General features: G+C 49.2%; 1 protein-coding gene across 2 annotated transcripts; it reads left to right on the top strand.

Moving 5' to 3' along the window:
• The first annotated feature begins 1,281 nt into the window (after positions 1–1,281).
• CLIP3 (CAP-Gly domain containing linker protein 3) lies at positions 1,282–19,177 on the top strand. Of its 2 annotated transcripts, none has more exons than XM_016194222.2 (14): positions 1,282–1,413; positions 1,717–1,941; positions 8,039–8,178; positions 8,264–8,357; positions 8,765–8,926; positions 9,269–9,387; positions 10,671–10,907; positions 13,311–13,446; positions 13,584–13,712; positions 15,536–15,673; positions 15,750–15,873; positions 16,046–16,110; positions 16,561–16,633; positions 17,631–19,177. In XM_016194222.2, the coding sequence occupies exons 2-14, from the start codon at positions 1,776–1,778 to the stop codon at positions 17,683–17,685; spliced, it is 1,638 nt and encodes a 545-aa protein (XP_016049708.1). In that variant the 5' UTR covers positions 1,282–1,413; positions 1,717–1,775; the 3' UTR covers positions 17,686–19,177. The 2 variants fall into 2 exon arrangements, with proteins under 2 accessions (XP_016049708.1, XP_016049709.1); XM_016194223.2 differs by having other exon boundaries at positions 1,700–1,941.
• Positions 19,178–19,365: the final 188 nt, after the last annotated feature.

Raw genomic sequence — 19,365 nt, 5'->3', positions numbered from 1 at the left:
AAAAAAAGCTTGATTTGAATGGGGGGGAAGCAGTAAAATTATGTCTGCAATGAGACCCAGACCCCAGACTTAAAAAAAAAACTGAAAGTGATATTGGAGAAATGATGGGGGGCGGGGGGCTGGGTGGTGGCACACCTGATTGAGCACACATATTGAAGAGCACAGGACCTGAGTTGGAGCCCCCTGCCCCCACCTGCAGGGGGGAAACTTCACAAGTGGTGAAGCAGGGCTGCAGGTATCTCTCTATCTCTCTCCCTCTCTATCACCCTCTTCCCTCTTGACTTTTGGCTCTCTCTATCCAAATAAATAAAGATAATTTAAAGAGAGAGAGAGAGAAAGGGAGAGAGAGAGAAATGACAGGAGGGATGTGGGCTATGACTGAGGCTACTGGCTGTTATCTGGAGTTAGGTGCAGCAAGCAGATTCATCTGAGCTGAGGAAGACCCTGAAGTGATGGGTGTTAATAGGTCCCTATGGATATTTACAACAGACATACTGGAGTGGAGAGGAAGAATCAGGCAAGAGGTCATCTTCTTAGTCTAGATGGAATAAGGTACAGGGTAAACTGGGATGAGGGCCTGGGGTGGGGGTGGGGGGAGGGTGTGATGAAGGAGGAAAGAAATTCTGGAAATAGTTTGGAGGAGCTACTATGCCTGTCCATCAGTGTGCATGGAAGGCAAAGTCACACGGCCCTATTCAAGCCAGTGTGACTGTGGGTAGTGTGGATTATAGCAATACAGGTGACAGCGAAGCCAGGATGATGGAGCCTGGGGAGGGGGTGTTGCTAGGCCCTGGCTGGGCAAGCTCCCGGAGGCCCTCGGGGGCAGGGAGGTTGCTGAGAAGTTGGAGGGCTCCATGCTCAGATCTGTCCCCTAAACTCTGCTATAGTGAGTGATGGAAAAACTGAAGCTCCACAGCCAGGCTACCTGGTTTCAAGAATTATAGTTTCATCACCTACTTGCTCTGTGCTCCCGAGCAAATGGGCCAACAAGTGCTGGATGCTGAGTACTGTGCCATGATTAACAGTGATCATGATAGAAGTTCTTATAAAGTCATCCCCCTCTGAGGTGGCTCTTACAGAGGGCGAGCAGGGAGTAGGTACCTGAGCCAGATACCTGCCTGGTATCCCTATCCGCGGTCCTGTTTGCACCCTCCCGCCTCTCGCTCTCGGTCGGGCCTCCAGCCCTTTCTCTGCGCTGCAGCCCCCTCTCCCGGTCCCTCCCGCCGCCACCTCCCCCGCGCACTGGGGTCACACGCGCCTGCGCACTCGGCGCCCCTCCCTCTCCTCCCCCACCCTGGTCGGCGTCTGGGCCTCGTCCCCATCTCTCTGTCTCCCTCTCCTCCACCTCCTCTTACCCCCGACACTGACACCCCGCTATTCCAGTCTCCCCAGGCTCAGCCCCTTCTGCCCAAGGTAAGATGGAAGGGGGAGGGGCGCGAAGTAGGGGAGGGGCGAAGCATCCTGCATCCCGAGATAAACAAACCCGTGGAGGGGGGCGTCTAGAGAAGAATGGGAGGCTGGGCCTCGGGGAAGGGGTAAGCTGGGCCCACATACTTGGGTGCTCTGTTGGGTGACAGGCACCCCAATGATCGCCTCGTATCCAGAGCTGGGGGCGTGGGAGTCTCCCGGAGCCCTGAGAGCTAGGGGTGGGAGGTGGGGGGACGGACTCGGATCTCCACCTTTGGGGCTCCTTCTCCAGCTGATCTCTGCTGGCAGGATTTGATTGAAGGTCGCGCCTCAACCCTGCAATAGCCCCCCAAAAGCCACCGAGGACCATGACTAAGACAGATCCTGCCCCAATGGCTCCGCCACCCCGGGGGGAGGAGGAGGAAGAAGAGGAGGAGGAAGAACCTGTCCCTGAGGCTCCCAGCCCCACCCAGGAGCGCCGTCAGAAGCCTGTTGTGCACCCCTCGGCACCTGCCCCCCTCCCCAAGGACTACGGTAACCACTCTCCCCACCCTGGGATCTGGCCTGGACTCTTGGGTGGCAGGGAGGCTGGTGGGCTGAGCGTTCCTGGTGGAGATGGTGGGAAGATTCTAGGGGATTTGAAGGTGGTCCTGAGTTGTCTTGATTTGCAGGTGTTTGTAGATTCCCCCTTCCTTCCTTTCATTCATTTGTTCATTCATCCTCAGGAGAGCAGAATTGGATAATCCTAATATCTGATTTATGACCTATTCAAGTGTTTAATCATTCAACAAACATTTGTTGAAAGTCTGTTGTGGACCTGGCTCTATGCTAGGAGCTGGTGTGTGTGTGGGGGGGTGGTTTGAGGCTGCTGGTGGTTGCAGAACAGAGCAAGAAAGACCTAGAGTGCTCAGGAGACAAACATAATGGCTCTGCAAAAGACTTTCTTGCTTGAGGCTCTGAGGTTCCATGTTCAATTCTCTAGCACTATAGAGTTGAGCAGTGCTCTGGCTAAAATAAGTAGTAAAAGAAAGGAAAATGGGGAGGGCAGGCAGAGGCGCACCTGGTTAAACACACACATTATGGTACACAAGGAGCCAGGTTCAAGCGCCTGGTCCCCACCTGCAGGGGGGAAGCTTCATGAGTGTTGAAGCAGGTGCCTCTCTGTCTCTTTCCCTATCTCTATCCTCCCATCCCCTCTCAATTTCTGTCTCTATTCAGTAATACATAAAAAGGCTAAAAACAGATCTTTTAAAAAGAGAGAGAAGCAGAGAGAGCTCACAGGCCTCAATATCAACCAAATAGTGAGAATAAAAATCAAATAAATAGATAATTTAAAGACTTGATGAGAATTGTGTTTCCCAAAAACAGGGTGCTACAATAGCTTTTTCAGACATGGCTTCTTGCAGGAAAAGGTATGGGGAAAGGAGATCTCAAGAGAAACAAGGTTCCAATCTAGGAAGACATAGACCTGTGAGGCTGGTCTCTTGAAGGAAATGAAAATGTCTAATCATTCTCCAAGCAGTATCTCTCCATTGCTGTGACAAGCCATATGCTGAATGGTAGATATTTAGTGGTGCGCTGTACAGCCATGATCTATGTATGCTTTTAGGAGAGGAAAAACTAAGTAAAGGAACAGATAAATCAGCTAAGTTCTGATTGGAGTGCTATGAAAAGACATAGGTCAAATGTATAATAGAGAATAGCGGGTGGGAGTAGATAGCATAATGGTTATGCAAAAAGATGCTAAAGTCCCTGGTTCAATCCCCCCACACCACCATAAACCAAAGCTTAGCACTGCTCTGGTAAAGATATAGATAGATAGATAGATAGATAGATAGATAGATAGATAGATAAGGGATGGAGGTGGGGCTGAGGGTAGATAGCATAATGGTTGTGCAAACATACTCTCATGCCTGAGGCTCCAGAGTCCCAGGTTCAGTCCCTTGCACCACCATAAGCCATAGCTGAACAGTGCTCTGGTGAGAGAGAGAGAGAGAGAGAGAGAGAGAGAGAGAGAGAGAGGGAGAGAAGGAGAGAGAATGAATAGCTAGGGGAAGCACTTTAAGATGGACGGAGGTGGGGTCCTCTCTGATTTTTAGTGTCATTTAGACTGAAACCTAGAGCATGAAGAGGAATTCAGAACATGGAGAAAGAATGGAATGCTCTCCTAGTCTGGGGAGAGCTGCAGTAAGAGATTTCTAGGCAGAGAACAGCAGGTGCAAAGACCCTTAGGTGGGACTGAACTTGGGACAAGATGATTTTGGAGCTGCAGTTAGGGAGTGATCTGAACTGAAATGAGAAGTTAGCAGTGGTAGATCCGGAAGGCCACAGTGAGGGCTCTGGATAGATTTTTTTTTCTATATTTATTTATATTTATTCTTCCCTTTTGTTGCCCTTATTGTTTTTTTATTGTTGTTGTTGTCATTGTTGCTAGATAGGACAGAGAGAGGAGGGGAAGACAGGGCGAGGGAAAGAGAGACACCTGCAGACCTGCTTCATTGCCTGTGAAATGATTCCCCTGCAGTGGGGAGCCGGGGGCTCAATCCGGGTTCCTTCCGCAGGTCTCTGGATAGATTCTAAGTGTGATATTGGGAGAACTGGGGGTGGGTGTAAGGTATTAAAAGAAAAGGAGAGGCAGTATGATATGTATTCTCTTAAAAATCAGAAGTATAGTGGTCCAGGGAGGTGACGCAGTGGATAAAGCATCGGACTCTCAAGCATGAGGTCCTGAGTTCAGTCCCTGGCAGCACATGTACCAGAGTGAGGTCGGATTCTTTCTCACTCTCCTCCTATCTTTCTCATTAATAAATAAATAAAATCTAAAAAAAAAAAAAACCAAAGAAGTATATTTTAATGAGGAGAGAGACCTAGACCAGAGCATTGCTCAGTTCTGGCTTATGGTGGTGTGGGAGACTGAATTTTGGACTTGGGAGATTCAGGCTTGAGAGTCTTTTTGTAAAGCTATTATGCTGGGAGTTAGGCAGCGCGTTAAGTGCACATGGTGCAAAGCACAAGGATCAGCATAAGGATCCCAGTTCGAGTCCCCTGCTCCCCACCTGCAGGGGAGAAACTTCACAAGTGGTGAAGCAGGTCTGCAGGTGTCTATCTTTCTCTCCCCTCTCTGTCTTCCCCTCCTCTCTCCATTTCTCTCTGTCCTATCCAACAACAATGACATCAATAACAACAATAATAACTACAACAATAATGTAAGGGCAACAAAAAAGAATAAATAAATATTAAAAAATAAAAAACCATTATACTATCTCTCTCACCCATCTCTATATAGTTTTAAAGGTGTGTTTATTTATTTATGAGAGAGGAGAGTGGACCAGAGCAGTGTTAACGAGTGATATGTGCTGTAGTTAAGGAAAGAAAATAAGAAATGGGGGTGGGGTGGGTGGTAGCACAGTGGGTTAAACATACAAGGACCAGCATAAGGATCTCGGTTTAAGCCCCCAGCTCCCCACCTGCAGGGGGGTCACTTTGCAATCAATGAAGCAGGTCTGCAGGTGTCTATCTTTCTCTCCCCCTCTCTGTCTTTCCCTCCTCTCTTGATTTCTCTCTGTCCTATCCAGCAGTAACAAAAATAACAATAATGGCAACAAGGGCAACAAAAATGGGGAAAAAATGGCTTCCAGGAGCAGTGGATTGATTTGTGGTGCAGGTACTGAGGCCCAGTAATAACCCTGGAGACAAAAAAAAAATGTAGGAGGGCAGAAATGCCAACTTTGACAAGGTGGTCTGGGGTGGTGATTGAAGAGATGACATTTGAACAAAGGCCAGCAAAGCCTCGAGACCATCTGAAGGAAGATTGTCCATAGCAAGAAAAACAGCAAGTGTGAAACCCAAGAGAAAAATTTGTCTGGTGCTTTGGAAGAACACAAAGGAGGCCAGTGTGGACAGAGGCCAATGAGTGAGGAAGGAAGGGCAGAGAACAGACCAGGCCAGTGTGTGCTGGACCTGGTGGGCCATGGGGGAGGACAGTGTTCTGTCTTCTTAGTGTGAGGGGAGCCAGAGCCAGGGTTCTGAGCCAAATAAAATAGAGCTGAGATGTGACTGGGGTTTTAAAAAAGAGCACATGGGCTGACTCCTGGAGGCAACTTCTCTTTTATTCCTTTCTGGACTCTGGATAATATAGTTCTTTATTTCCTCTATCATTCATTCAACATGTATTGAGTTTCTGCCATGGGTCTGAGTTTGTGCTGGATGCTGCTGTTACTCCTGAAAGCAACACTAATCAGTTCAGTTGGGTGATGGGGGGAAGTGGTGACGGATGGTGAGGAAAGCAGAGGGAGATAGGAGTTTCTTTGGTGCCTCCTGAGTAGCACAGGTTTGATTATGCCTGTAGATACAGTTTATGTACACTGCACAGCATTGGAACAAAATAGACTTATATGCCTGAGGTTCCCGGTTCTTTTCCCAGCACTGCATGTATCAGAGTGCTTGTCTGAATTATCTTTCTCTTCTCTGTCTCAAGTGAAAATTCTCTCACATGTAATAAATAAAGCTTTAATTTTTTTAATGAAAGGAATAAAACAAAGAGAAGAACCAGAGCACAGCTCAGCTCTGGCAGATGACAGTGCCAGGGCTGGGACCTGCAACCTCTGAGTCCTCAGACATGCAAGTCCAGTGCTCAATTGCTGGAGTATTTGTCGTAATCTTTTTTTTTTTTTTTCAGCACAAATTTGGCTGAACCATGCTTACACTGTGAGAGAGCAAAAGTGGGTTAGAACACTAATGGAATATAAAAGTGGGCTAGCAACCCGGAAGGTGATACAGTGGATAAGGTGTTGAACTCTCAAGCTTGAGGCCTGACTTCAGTCTCTGGCATCACATTTCTCAGATTGATTGATGTTCTGGATTTCTCTCTCCTCCTCCAATCTCTCTCTCTTTTTAAATAAATATTTATTTAACTGGATAAGACAGAGAAAAATTGAGAGAGGAGAGGACAATAGAGAGGGAGAGAGAAAGAGAAATACCTACAGCACTGTTTCACTACTAGTGAAGCCCCTTCCCCCTGCAGGGGTCCTTGCACTTGGTAATGTGTGTGCTCTACTAGAGGTGCCACTGCCCAGCCCTGCAATAAAGAAATCTTAAACAAGGGAGTCAGGCAGTAGTGCAGTGGGTTAAGTGCACGTGGTGCAAAGCACCAGGACCGGCTTAAGAATCCGGGTTCGGGGGGTCGGGCGGTGGCGCAGTGGGTTAAGCGCAGTGGGTTAAGCGCACGTGGCGCAGAGCGCAGGGACCGGCGGCGTAGGGATCCCGGTTCGAGCCCCCGGCTCCCCACCTGCAGGGGAGTCGCTTCACAGGCGGTGGAGCAGGTCTGCAGGTGTCTTTCTCTCCCCCTCTCTCTCTGTCTTCCCCTCCTCTCTCCATTTCTCTCTGTCCTATCCAACAACAAAGCAACGTCAACAATGGCAATAATAACCGCAACGAGGCTGCAACAACTAGGGCAACAAAAAGGGGGAAAAATGGCCTCCAGGAGCGGTGGATTCATGGTGCAGGCACCATGCCCAGCAATAACCCTGGAGGGAAAAAAAAAAAAAAAAGAATCCGGGAAAAAGAAAGAATCCGGGTTCGAGCCCCCGGCTCCCCACCTGCAGGGGAGTCGCTTCACAGGCGGTGAAGCAGGTCTGCAGGTGTCTGTCTTTCTCTCCCCCTCTGTCTTTCCTCCTCTCTCCATTTCTCTCTGTCCTATCCAACAACAATAACTACAACAATAAAAAAAAATCAAGGGCAACAAAAGGGAATAAATAAATATTTTTTTAAAAGAAACCTTAAATAAATATGGATCTTACAATCTTGTAACCCACTATTAATCATGAATTTAAAAAAAATGAAAAAAATAAAATCGAGGCTGGACATGCAAATTACAATGTGCTGCACACTTATTACTGCACTTCTGTTTCAAGGGGTGAGGTCTGCTGCTATGTGGAAACTGATTTTGTACTTTTTTTTTTTGCCCTTGTTTTTCATTGTTGTTGTAATTATTGTTGTTATTGATGTCATCGTTGTTGGATAGGACAGAGAGAAATGGAGAGAGGAGGGGAAGACAGAGAGAGGGAGAGAAAGACACCTGCAGATCGGCTTCACTGCCTGTGAAGCGACTCCCCTGCAGGTGGGGAGCTAGGGGCTCAAACAGGTATCTTTACTCCAGTCCTGGCGTTTTATGACACCTGCGCTTAACCCGCTGTGCTACCGCCTGCCTCCCATGATCTTGTGCTTTTTTGAGACATACTGGGCACCTTGATTTTTATGTGAAACTTCCCAATTTTGAAAGCTCTTGTTGGCCATACCAAAGATGTCCATGGTTCCAGCCAGGTTGAGGTCCTGAATTAATACGTTCCAAAAGGCAGTTAGAATTCCCTGCCTTGGGGCCAGGCATTGTCGCACCTGGTTGAGCAGGTGTTATAATGCTTAAGGACCCAGGTACAAGCCCCTGGTCCTCACCTGCAGGGGGAAAGTTTCAGGAGTGAAGCAGGGCTGCAAGTGTCTTTCTGTCTCCTCCCCTCTCAATTTCTCTGTCTCTATCCAATAAATAAATAAACATTAAAAAAAAAAAAGAATTCCCTGCCTCAAGATGGGAAAAGGGGACACCTTCCTGAGTGACTTTGGACCTCTCTCATCCCAGCCTTCACCTTCTTCGACCCCAATGACCCGGCATGCCAGGAGATTCTGTTTGACCCTCAGACCACTGTCCCAGAGCTGTTTGCCATTGTGCGCCAATGGGTGCCCCAAGTCCAGCACAAGATTGATGTCATCGGCAATGAGGTGAGCACCCTGCCCAAGCCAGAGAGAGAAAGAGGAAGGGTCCCTGGAGTTTGGGTGACCCTCCTTGTTTCCCTGGTGCTTCCAGATTCTGCGACGAGGCTGCCACGTGAATGATCGGGATGGGCTGACTGACATGACCCTGCTCCATTATGCTTGCAAGGCTGGGGCCCACGGAGTCGGTGAGGGCCAGGTCCCCAAAACATAAGTATCAAAACCTAAGATCCCAGACCAGACACCTTCAAAACCACTCCCAAGAGAGTCCAGGTGCTGGCTCATCTGGTTGAGCGCGCTTGTTACCATGCTCCAAGGACTGGTGTACAAGCCCTCTGTCCCCACTTGCAGGGGGAAAGCTTCACGAGCGGTGAAGCAGTACTGCAGGTCTCTCTCTCTCTCTCTCTCCCTATCTTTCCGTTCCCTCTCGATTTCTCTGTCTCTATCCAATCAATAAACTATTAAATAAATAAAACCACCCCAAGCCCAGGCCCCATTATACCCCCATATCCCCTCAGCCTGAGCCCAAGGCTTCTTCGTGCTCTGAGCGCACAAGCTGGAGCAGGGAACCCAGACTGACCCTACTGTCGCGCAGGGGACCCCGCTGCAGCTGTGCGCCTGTCGCAGCAGCTGCTGGCCCTGGGCGCCGACGTGACCCTGCGAAGCCGCTGGACCAACATGAACGCGCTGCACTACGCGGCCTATTTCGATGTGCCCGACCTGGTGCGCGTTCTGCTGAAGGGCGCGCGGCCGCGAGGTGAGGAGCGGGGTAGAGGTAGGGGTAGGGGTAGGGGGCGGGGGCGGGGCGGGGCCTGGCCCGGGAAGGGGGCTGCGGGTGCCGGGACCTGGAGCGAGCACCCTGAGTAAGGTCTGACCTCTAAGAGACAGAGGGGCAAGGCTGGAGGCTGGAACGGGGCGTATCAACAGGGACGTGGCCTAGAGGGGATGGTGGGGCGCTGAGGTGGGGCGGGCCCCTGCCTCCCAGGTCTCTGCAATGGCCCTGGGACATGCGGGTCAAGAGGTGGGGTTTCAGGAGGCTGGCGGGTAGGGCGAGGGCCGGGGTGCTCACCCAGATCTCTCCTCTTGCCCCACCTCCCAGTGGTGAATTCCACATGCAGCGACTTCAACCACGGCTCGGCCTTGCACATCGCGGCGTCCAACCTGTGCCTGGGCGCCGCCAAATGTTTGCTGGAACACGGTGCCAACCCAGCGCTGCGGGTACTGCCACCTTCACCCAGGCCCCTCCCCTTTCTCTTCTTTCTCCCTCCTTTCTTCACCCCTATTTGTAACCAGCAGCCTCTGCAGAGGATGAAGAGTTATAGCTGACTGTGCCTGCGTTCCTGTTTTTTTTTTTTAATATTTTTTAAAATTTTAATTTGTATTTATTTATGACTGGATAGAGACGGAGAGAAATTGAGAGAGAAGGGGGAGACAGAGAGTAAGAGAGACAGAGATAGAGAGGAAGAGAGAGAGACACCTGCAGACCTGCTTCACCGCCTGTGAAGCGACTCCCCTGCAGGTGGGAAGCCGGGGGCTCGAACAAGGATGCTAACCGAACCAGGATGCTAACCGCTTCTTGCGCTTTGCGCCACATGCGCTTAACCCGCTATGCTAACGCCTGCGTTCCTTTTGTCAGTTGAGCTCTAATGTGAGCTCGCCTTTGCAGTGGGGAAATTGAGGAAGAGGAGTAAGCAGTTTGTCCAGAGTGACTCAGCAAGGAATATCATCTTTTCCATCCTGGCTGTGTATGGTCAGCATTTTGGGATAAGGGAAGAGTTGGAACCCTCTGTGAAAGAGGGAATTGAGAGAGAGAAAGACAGAGCACCACTTGGGTACACAAGGCACTGGGGATGGAGCCAGGAGTCTCAGACATCTAAGTGCTTTGCTCTACCAGTTGAGCTATTTATCCAGCTGCAGGAGCTCATTCTATGACCTTCACATGACCACATTCTAGTCGTGGAGTCCTGGGGGGCATGGCTTTCTTGAGGACACAGCCTACAGCAGTGAAGTATGACCTTAATTCTCTTTATTTTATTTAATTTAATCCAGAGCTCATAGTAGCCATTTTTCCTTTATTTATTTATATTTGATAGGGCAGAGAAAAACAGAGAGGAGAAGATAGAAAGGGAGAGGAAAAGAGAGATACCTACAACACTGTTTCAGAGTTCATGAAGCTTCCCCCCCTGTTGGTGGGGACCAGGGGCTTGAACCTGGGTCTTTACTCATGGTATGCTTAACTGAGTGCACCACCACCTGGTCCCAAACCTAATTCTCTCTTACTTCCTCACCACCCCCAGCCCCACTCTGAGTTACTTGCTACTCCAGTCAGAGGTCTCAGTACTTTAATGCCTGTTCATCCTTACTCCCATGCTGGTCCAGGGTATAACCTAGTCCCACCTCTGCTGTGTCTAGAGAATTTCTATGGGTGGAGAATTTCTATGGGTGTGGTCTCTCTGGGGGCTCAACCTGTGCCACTGAGTCTTTGTCCCCTTCTTTTCCAGAACCGAAAGGGACAGGTGCCAGCGGAAGTGGTGCCAGACCCCATGGACATGTCTCTGGACAAGGCAGAGGCAGCCCTGGTGGCCAAGGAGCTTCGAACACTGCTGGAGGAGGCTGTGCCCCTCTCTTGTACCCTCCCCAAGGTCACACTACCCAATTACGACAACGTCCCAGGCAATCTCATGCTCAGTGCGCTGGGCCTGCGCCTGGGAGATCGAGTGCTGCTGGATGGCCAGAAGGTCAGGGTCTCGGGAAAGTGACAGGGCAGGACTCAGCCCTCAGCCCACAGATCTGGGTCCTGGGCTAGAATGCAGACTTTTTGCCCGCCCTGCCATCCATTTCACAGTATTTATTTCATCTGACATTATTTTTGTGATTGCCTCCTTTGTACTCCTCCTCATGCTGAGCTCTTGGCTGGGGGTGTGAAAGGAAGACATGACTATGACAGCCCAGAGATGTGGTAGCTCTTTTTAGGAAATTACAGGCCAGAACAGGCAGGGCTGTGAGGTGGATCCACCCACCTGAAGCTGTGGAAGGCTGAACCAAGGAAAGAAGGGCAGGTAGGGGGAGCGTGTGTACAGGACCAGAAAACAGAGAGTCTTCATTCCTCCAGATATTCCAACTATTTGCTGGCCCTCAGGCTCCATGCTGGACCCTGCTGGTCCTTGGGGATAAAGGGCTATGTCAGTTCATGCCTCTATATCACAGAGCTCCCCTTCTTTCTATTATTATTATTTGATTGTTCATTGATGGGGCTTCCAACTTTTTCAGATAGAAAGAGACAGGGCTGAGTGGAGCATCTAATAGGGCACACATGTTATCATGCTTAGGACCCTGGTCCAAACCCCCATCCCCACCTGCAGGAAAGTTTCACAAGTGGTTGAGCAGTGCTGCAGGTGTCTTCTTCTCTGGCTCACCTCTGTTAAACAACAACAACAATGCTGGGAGAAGTGGAGTTGTTGTATAGGCATCAAGCCCTAGCATAACCCTAGTGGGAAGAAAGGAAAAGAGAGAGAGACTGAGAGACTGCAGCTTTCCTCATTGAAGTGAGAGCTGGGCTAAACACTGGGCCATATGTATGGCAAAGCAGGCACACTATCCAAGTGAGCTATCTTACCAATCCTATGGAACTCCTTTTTAAAAAATATTTATTTATTTTCCATTTTGTTGCCCTTGTTTAACATTGTTGTGGTTATTGATGTCATTGTTGTTGGATAAGACAGAGAGAAAAGAAGAGAGGAGGGGAAGACAGAGAGGTGGAGAGAAAGAGAGAAACCTGCAGACCTGCTTCACCACCTGTGAAACGACTCCCCTGCAGGTGGGGAGCTGGGGGCTCGAACAGGGATCCTTATGCTGGTCCTTGTGTTTTGCGCCATGTGCGCTTAATCCGCTGTGCCACCGCCTGACTCCCCTTTTTAAAAAAATTTTTAAAAAATATTTATTCCCTTTTGTTGCCCTTGTTTTATTGTTGTAGTTATTATTGTTGTTATTGATATCATTGTTGTTGGATAGGACAGAGAAAATGGAGAGAGGAGGGGAAGACAGAGAGGGGGAGAGAAAGATAGACACCTGCAGACCTGCTTCACCGCCTATGAAGCAACTCTCTTGCAGGTGGGGAGCCGGGGGCTCGAACTGGGATCCTTCCTTCTTTGTGCTTTGCGCTACATGAGCTTAACCTGCTGTGCTACCGCCCAACTCCTGGGAAATCAACTTTTAACTTAACTTTATATATTTAAATATTTTTAAAAAGATTTTTAAAAAATTTATTAATGAGAAAGATAGGAGAGAGAGAAAGAGCCAGACATCACTCTGGTACATGTGCTGCCAGGGATTGAACTCAGGACCTCATGCTTGAGAGTCCAATGCTTTATTCACTGAGCCACCTCCTGGACCACATATTTAAACATTTTTTAGTTAACTTTTTCAGATAGAGAGAGACACCGCAGCACTGAAGCTTCCTTCCATGTGGTGGGCGGCTCAGCTTTAACCTCAGATGTACACGGCAAAGCAGTGAGCTATTTTGTTGGCCCTTTATTTACCTCATTATCTCCCCAACCCCAGTTTTATTATTATTATTTCCTTTCTTTCTCTCTCTGTCTCCCTTTTTAAAAAAATCATCCACCAGGGTTTTCACTGGGGTTCAATGTGAGCACTATGAATTCACCACTCCTGGTAGCCCTTTTTTTTTTCCTTTCTATTTTATTTGAGAGAATATGAGAGAGGATTGAGAAAGGAAAGGGAAATAGAGTAGGAGAAAGAAAGAAAGAAAGATACCTGCAGACCTGCTTTACCAGTTGTGAAATGCCCCTCTGCAGGTAGGAAGCAGGGGATCAAACCCAGGTTCTTGTGCCACTGCCTTGCCCCTTCCCCAACCCTAATTTAGTTTTAAACATTCATATGTGTCTACTTACTGCATTGGACTGGGCAAATCTATAACAATCCTATAAAGTGGGTGCCATTTCTGTTTCTATTCCACAGATGAGAACAGTGAGGCACAATGAGCTTACACCAGTCATCTGTGGTGGTGTCTGAGCAGTGTTTGAATTCAGGCCCCTTCCTCCCCTGCACCATGCTACCTGTATGCCAATACCTGCCATGGCCTCCCAAAGCCCCTCAAGTCAGATCCTCTCTTGTTTCCTCAGACGGGCACACTGCGCTTCTGTGGGACCACGGAGTTTGCCAGTGGCCAGTGGGTAGGCGTGGAGCTGGATGAGCCAGAGGGCAAGAATGACGGCAGTGTTGGGGGCGTCCGCTACTTCATCTGCCCTCCCAAGCAGGGTCAGTCCTCCCTGGGACCCTGAAGGGTGGTGGGGGTTCAGTCTAGTTCTGATGCTATGGCTGTTCATGGGGTGGGGATGATGACCAGGTAGGGACAAAGACCTGGATAAGTTCCAGCCCCAGCTCTGCCCCCCCAGGTCTCTTTGCCTCTGTGTCCAAGATCTCCAAGGCAGTGGATGCACCACCCTCATCAGTCACCTCCACACCTCGGACTCCCCGAATGGACTTCTCCCGGGTCACAGGCAAAGGCCGAAGGGAACACAAAGGTCAGAGGGGAACCCCCCCCCCAGGAGGGGAGAAGATAGTCTGTGGTTCTTGGGGATATTCTGTGGGTAGCTCAGCTTCTGTGACTAGATTTCTCTTGAGGGCCAAACCTATATGTATATATGAGACATCCCTAGATGGTCCCACACACCCTTTTAATTTTTTCTTCATGGAGATGGGGCCTCACACTTTACCACTCTTCTGCTGTTATTAATTAATTAGATAGAGGTAGAAAGAGAGGGGAAAGGGTGAGGTAGAGAGGAAAAGGTAGAAAGGGGGCAAGGGTAGACAGCACAATGGTATGCAAAGAGAATCTCATGCCTGAGGCTTCCGAGTCCCAGGTTCAACCCCCCTTACCAGCATAAGCCAGGGCTGAGCACTGGTCTGGTAAGAAAAAAAAAAAAAAAAGTACCTGCCATACTGCTTCATGGCTCCTGAAACTGCCCGTGCAGCTGGGGACTGGGGCTTGAACTTGGGTCCTTGTGCATTATAACATGCTCAACCAGGTGCACTACCACCTGGCCCTTTGATGTTGTTTTATTCATACAGAGGGAAAGGGCTGAGAAGATAGTATAATGGTTTTGCAAAAGACTTTCATGGCTGAGTCTCTGAAGCCCCAGTTTTTTTTTTTTAAATTATGATTGACAGGTCCATTGGATAGAGGGGTACATTTCCCACCACCAAAGTTCCGCATCCCATCCTCTCCAGTGGAGGCTTTCCTAGTCTTTATCCCTCTGTGAAGTTCCAGGTTTAACCTCCAGCGTTACCATAAGCCAGAGCTGAGCAGTGCTTTGGGAAAAAATAATAAATAAATAAAAATAAGTAAATGGACAAAAGAGATAGTAAGAGAGGGAACTCTGGTGTTACAGTGCCTCCTATATCTACATAGCAAGATATGCATTCTACCTATCTGGTGAGTTATCTCTCCAGTCCTCAAACTCCCATTTTGAAGGGTGATCTGTTTCTGTTTTCTATGGCTTAGTTTTCCCTCAAGTCTAAAGGATTCCCCCCAGTTTTAGGGGAGAATCTCTGGGTCTCCCAGTTTTACTGACTTGATTTTTTCCTTAGAACACTTCACCCTTAGCTTTATTATTTATTTAATTATTTATTGTTCATTATTTTTTTCCCAGAGCACTGCTTAACTCTGGCTTATGGTGGTACAGGGGATTAAACCTGGGACTTTGGAGCCTCAGGCATGAGAGAGTCTCTTTACATAACTATTATGCTATTTACCCCACCCTATTATTATTATTTTTTAACTTGTGCAGTGCTCAGCTCTTTTGTCTAGTGGTACCGGAAAATGAACTTGGGACTGCAGAACCTCAGGCCTCAAAGTTGTTTGAATAACTACTATGCTGTTTTCCCAGTCCATATTTATTTATCTTATTAAAAATGTACTTATTGAATAAAGAGGAGAGGAGAGCAGAGGAGAGAAGGAAAATAAACTAGAGCATCACTCTGGGACATGGTTGGGTTCAGACTCAGAACCTTATGTTTGAAAAGTCCAGTGCTTATCCACTGTGGCCAAGTTCAGGGCCGCTCTCCACTGAAGTTTAAATGTGCAGCTTCTCAGACTCCCGTGACTTAGCTTTTCCTTTGACCCAAACAGCTTCAGCTTTGAAAACAAAGTTTCACATTCTCTAGCTTTTTGAATTAGTTTCCTCTCAAGCCTAGAACCCCCTATTTTTCTGGCAGCCAGATCCTGTCCCCTTTCAAGCCCCAATTCCTAGAATTCTGAGGAGACCTCTTGAGTTTTTCTGACTGGATCCAGAACAGAATTTCTACCTGGAGGCTTTCTGAGGCACCCCTGTTCCTTCCACCCCAGGCAAAAAGAAGCCTTCATCTTCCCCATCTTTGGGCAGCCTTCAGCATGGAGCTAAGGCTGAGGTTGGAGACCAAGTCATTGTTGCGGGCCAGAAGCAAGGGATCGTGCGCTTCTATGGAAAGACAGACTTTGCTCCGGGTGAGGAGGGCCTCCTGGGGTGGGGGTGGGGGTGGCAGGCAGAGCCCTGAGGCACCCTGACACCTTCCTGCTGCAGGTTACTGGTATGGCATCGAGCTAGACCAGCCCACGGGTAAGCATGATGGCTCTGTCTTTGGCGTTCGATACTTCACCTGCCCCCCGAAGCATGGGGTCTTTGCCCCATCATCCCGAATTCAGAGGTGAGCCCAAACTCTTTACCCCCAAATCTTGATGCCCCTCAGATCTCTCTTCCTCTTGGACCATGTGGATACCCACTCCCACACTGTAGTTCTTTCTAAATGGGGCACCCTCTCCATCCCTGCCCCAGGCCTTTTGTAATTCTGACCCCACTTACTCCTTGTGTCTCTTCAGAATTGGTGGCTCCACTGACCCACCTGGGGACAATGTTGGAGCCAAAAAAGTGCATCAAGTGACAAGTAAGTTGGAGGCTGTAGTATGGGCCTGGGAATAGGAGGAAGGGCTATGTATTCTCAGGTATATGCTGATGAGAGAATGTTCTGTATTTAATTGGGGACATGAGGTCCAGGGAAATGAGACAGGATCCTAAAGAGGATAGGTGTTATGGGCATGGAAATGTTAATGACAAGGTTCTGGGCAGGCACTGGGGACTTTGGTAGGTATGGGAGGGGGACACAGGCATTATTCACAGGAGATCCAGCTAGGTGCTGAGTGATGATACCTCCAATAAAGTGTACATGGGTGCTGGGAGGAGACGGGTCTTGGGACAAGGTGAGTGTTGAGAATGTGCCATCCAGGAGGGCATTGAGATTATGTATAGTGCTGATGAAAAGGAATTTGGGTACTGGTGACAAAAGTGGGCCCACTTCCCCACACCTGAAATCGCCCTCTCTGACTCTCCACTCCAGTGACACAGCCCAAACGCACCTTCACAACAGTCCGGACCCCAAAGGACATTGCATCAGAGAACTCCATCTCCAGGTGTGTACCAAGCCCCTGACCCCCTCTCCTGTGGGATGTTCAAGAAGAGGTTTCCCCAGGGTGGTTGGACACTGGGGCCTGGAGCTCTGATGGGGCTGGAAATACAGGTTAGGAAAACTTGTGCTTAATCAACTTGCACAGAAAGTAATATATATGATAGAGACAGAGAAACTGAGATGGAAGGGGGAAATAGAGAGGAAGACAGACATCTGCAGACCTGCTTCACCACTTGTGAAGCTTCCTCCCTGCAGGTGGGGTTGGGGGTCTTGAACCTGGATCCTTGTGCATTGTAAATTGTATGCCTATCCTGGTGTGCCACCACCTGGCTCCAAGAAAGTCTTTTTAATTTTTTTTTTAATTATAGAAACCAGAGTACTGGGAGTCGGGCGGTAGCACTGCGGGTTAAGCGCATGTGGTGCAAAGCTCAAGGACAGGCGTAAGGATCCCGGTTTGAGTCCCTGGCTCCCCACCTGAGGGAGTTGCTTCACAGGCAGTGAAGCAGGTTTGCAGGTGTCTATCTTTCTCTCCCCCCTGTTTTCCCCTCCTCTCTCCATTTCTCTCTGTCCTATCCCACAATGACATCAATAACAACAACAATAATAACAACAATAAAAGAAAATACTTTTTAAAAAAGAAAGAAACCAGAGTACTGCTCAGTTCTGGCATATGGTGGTATCAGGGACTGAACTTGGGGTCTCTGGGACCTCAGGCATGCAAAACTCTAAAGCTGAGCTATATTTCTAGATACCTCCTCCCACCCCTAACAGTCCTTAGGGAGTGAGGTCCCACACTGGTATTCTGGTGACTTCACCTGGTGAGGAGCAGGTAGAGGAGGCAGGATGCACTGGGCCCAGAGGAGCCTGAGAAGACACAGCCAGAAAGATGAAGGCAGAATTCAGAAAAGCTAAATCCCAAGCCTTTGGGGGAGAGCTCAGGGTTGATGTCTCTGCACCCTGAATCATGATGTGATGTGATGTGATGTGGTTCTCCTTCCCAGGTTGCTCTTCTGCTGCTGGTTTCCCTGGATGCTGAGGGCAGAGATGCAGTCTTAGAAGCCCTGGACGCCTGACAAAGAGACACAAGAGCCCCCTCTAGTGTCTCCTGACCCAGGAGCTCCTAAATCACCCTGAGATAGATTCCCAGTAACACGTCCAGAATAGAGACCCCATTAGCCAGCCCTCAGTCACTGAGGACCCGTTATTAACATGATACCCCCCCCAAATACAGACCCCATGTTACCCATAAAGAGATTCCCTGAGTGTAGCACCTTCAGGCTAGTTCCTGTCCGAAGTCCTCCCAGCAGAGCCCCTAATGAACAGATTCCCACATCACTCCAGATGATGGTGACCTTCTCCACATAATGCCCCACAACAGAACATTCGTGAGTCACTCATTACAAACACTCCCCTCCCCCACAAAGACCCCCAAGACCTGTGTAAACACAGGTCACACCTGCAGAGCAACAAGAGTAGCCGACTTCCATATCCCATCATCCCACATTGAACACCATGCCCCTCAAGACACCGTGACACTCGTGGTCACCTCAGCAATCTTATATACAATCAGAGAGCCCCTCCATGAACAAAGACCCCTGCTCTTACCCCTCTACAAGAGACCCACATGAGCCAGCCTACTGTCACTCCCAATTTACAGACACCAAAACAGTCCTGGAAGTGCTAATTACAGGACCCTCAAGTCTTCCTGCCCTCTGCACCCTGAAGAAACCCCCAGTGCCTTGTATGAAACCCACCCCCATGTGAACCCACAGCACCTGTGCTGGCCAGGTTCCCAGAAAATTTCTCTATTTTTTAAATAACGACTCCCCCCTTTGGGGGACCCCAAAATTTGGAGGCCCCATTCTGATACTCTGGAGACCTCAGGTCTCAGGGTACACATCCTAAACTCCCCTTTGCCCCGGATTCCTATAGCCCATAGAAGACCCTAAGGCCCTAACTCCCAGGACCCCCAAATTGTGGATTTTGGGAAATCCCCAGGGAATACCAAATTTATTAATCCAATCCCCAACCCCCAAGAAACCTCAATCATGGAGGTCCTTGTGCCTGGGATGGAGGAGACAGCAGACAAGATATTTATCCTGGGCTCCAGGGCACCCCAAACATTAATCATAGGCACCAGGAGGCCCCAAACAGAAATTCTCATTTCTGGAAACCAGAGGACTTAAATGCCAAGTTCATGGAACTCAAAACACACAAATTCCAAGAGCCCCAGACCCACAGGAACCCTAGATCCTAAAGCCTCCATCCCTAATACACGAAGGGCCCCCAAGGCCAGGATCCCAAATACAGGAGCCCTCATTTCAGTCTACTTTCTGGTCCCAGGTCCAAAACACCGAATCTAAATAACTGGCTCCGAAGGACCTCAGCATTCAGGCCAGATCAACAGCCTGAGGGAAACCCTGAAGTCCCAGGGTATCCAGGTCGGACCTGAGGCCCCCACCACCAAGGACAGCTCACGACTGCCCCCTTCACTGCATGTCCCCTCAGCATGTCCCCTGCCCCCTTCAATAAAGACGTTTCTATGGTTTTTCTGTGCGGGCTCAGTATTTGGGGCGTCATAGCCCTGTCTCTGCACCCTTTGGAAGGGGGTGGGTGGGAGATAAGGCCTTCTTTCATCTTGACTCCCTGCAGCATGTACACTCTGTGACCAGCCCGCGAGAAACGCCCTCAGCCTTGCCTTTTTCCCCGCAGTGTCTATGGCCTCATCCTTCAGTC

The sequence above is a fragment of the Erinaceus europaeus genome, chromosome 2 (genome assembly GCF_950295315.1).
Source record: "Erinaceus europaeus chromosome 2, mEriEur2.1, whole genome shotgun sequence".
NCBI classification, from domain to species: Eukaryota; Metazoa; Chordata; class Mammalia; order Eulipotyphla; family Erinaceidae; genus Erinaceus; species Erinaceus europaeus.
This window is presented reverse-complemented; position numbering and strand designations above follow the sequence as displayed.

Excerpts from the sequence above, each read along its gene's own strand:
- CLIP3 (XM_016194222.2), top strand. The coding sequence starts at position 1,776 with ATGACTAAGACAGATCCTGCCCCAATGGCTCCGCCACCCCGGGGGGAG. Across the intron at positions 1,942-8,038 it reads CCCCCTCCCCAAGGACTACG|CCTTCACCTTCTTCGACCCC; the intron begins GTAACCACTCTC and ends CTCTCATCCCAG. Across the intron at positions 8,179-8,263 it reads TTGATGTCATCGGCAATGAG|ATTCTGCGACGAGGCTGCCA; the intron begins GTGAGCACCCTG and ends TGGTGCTTCCAG.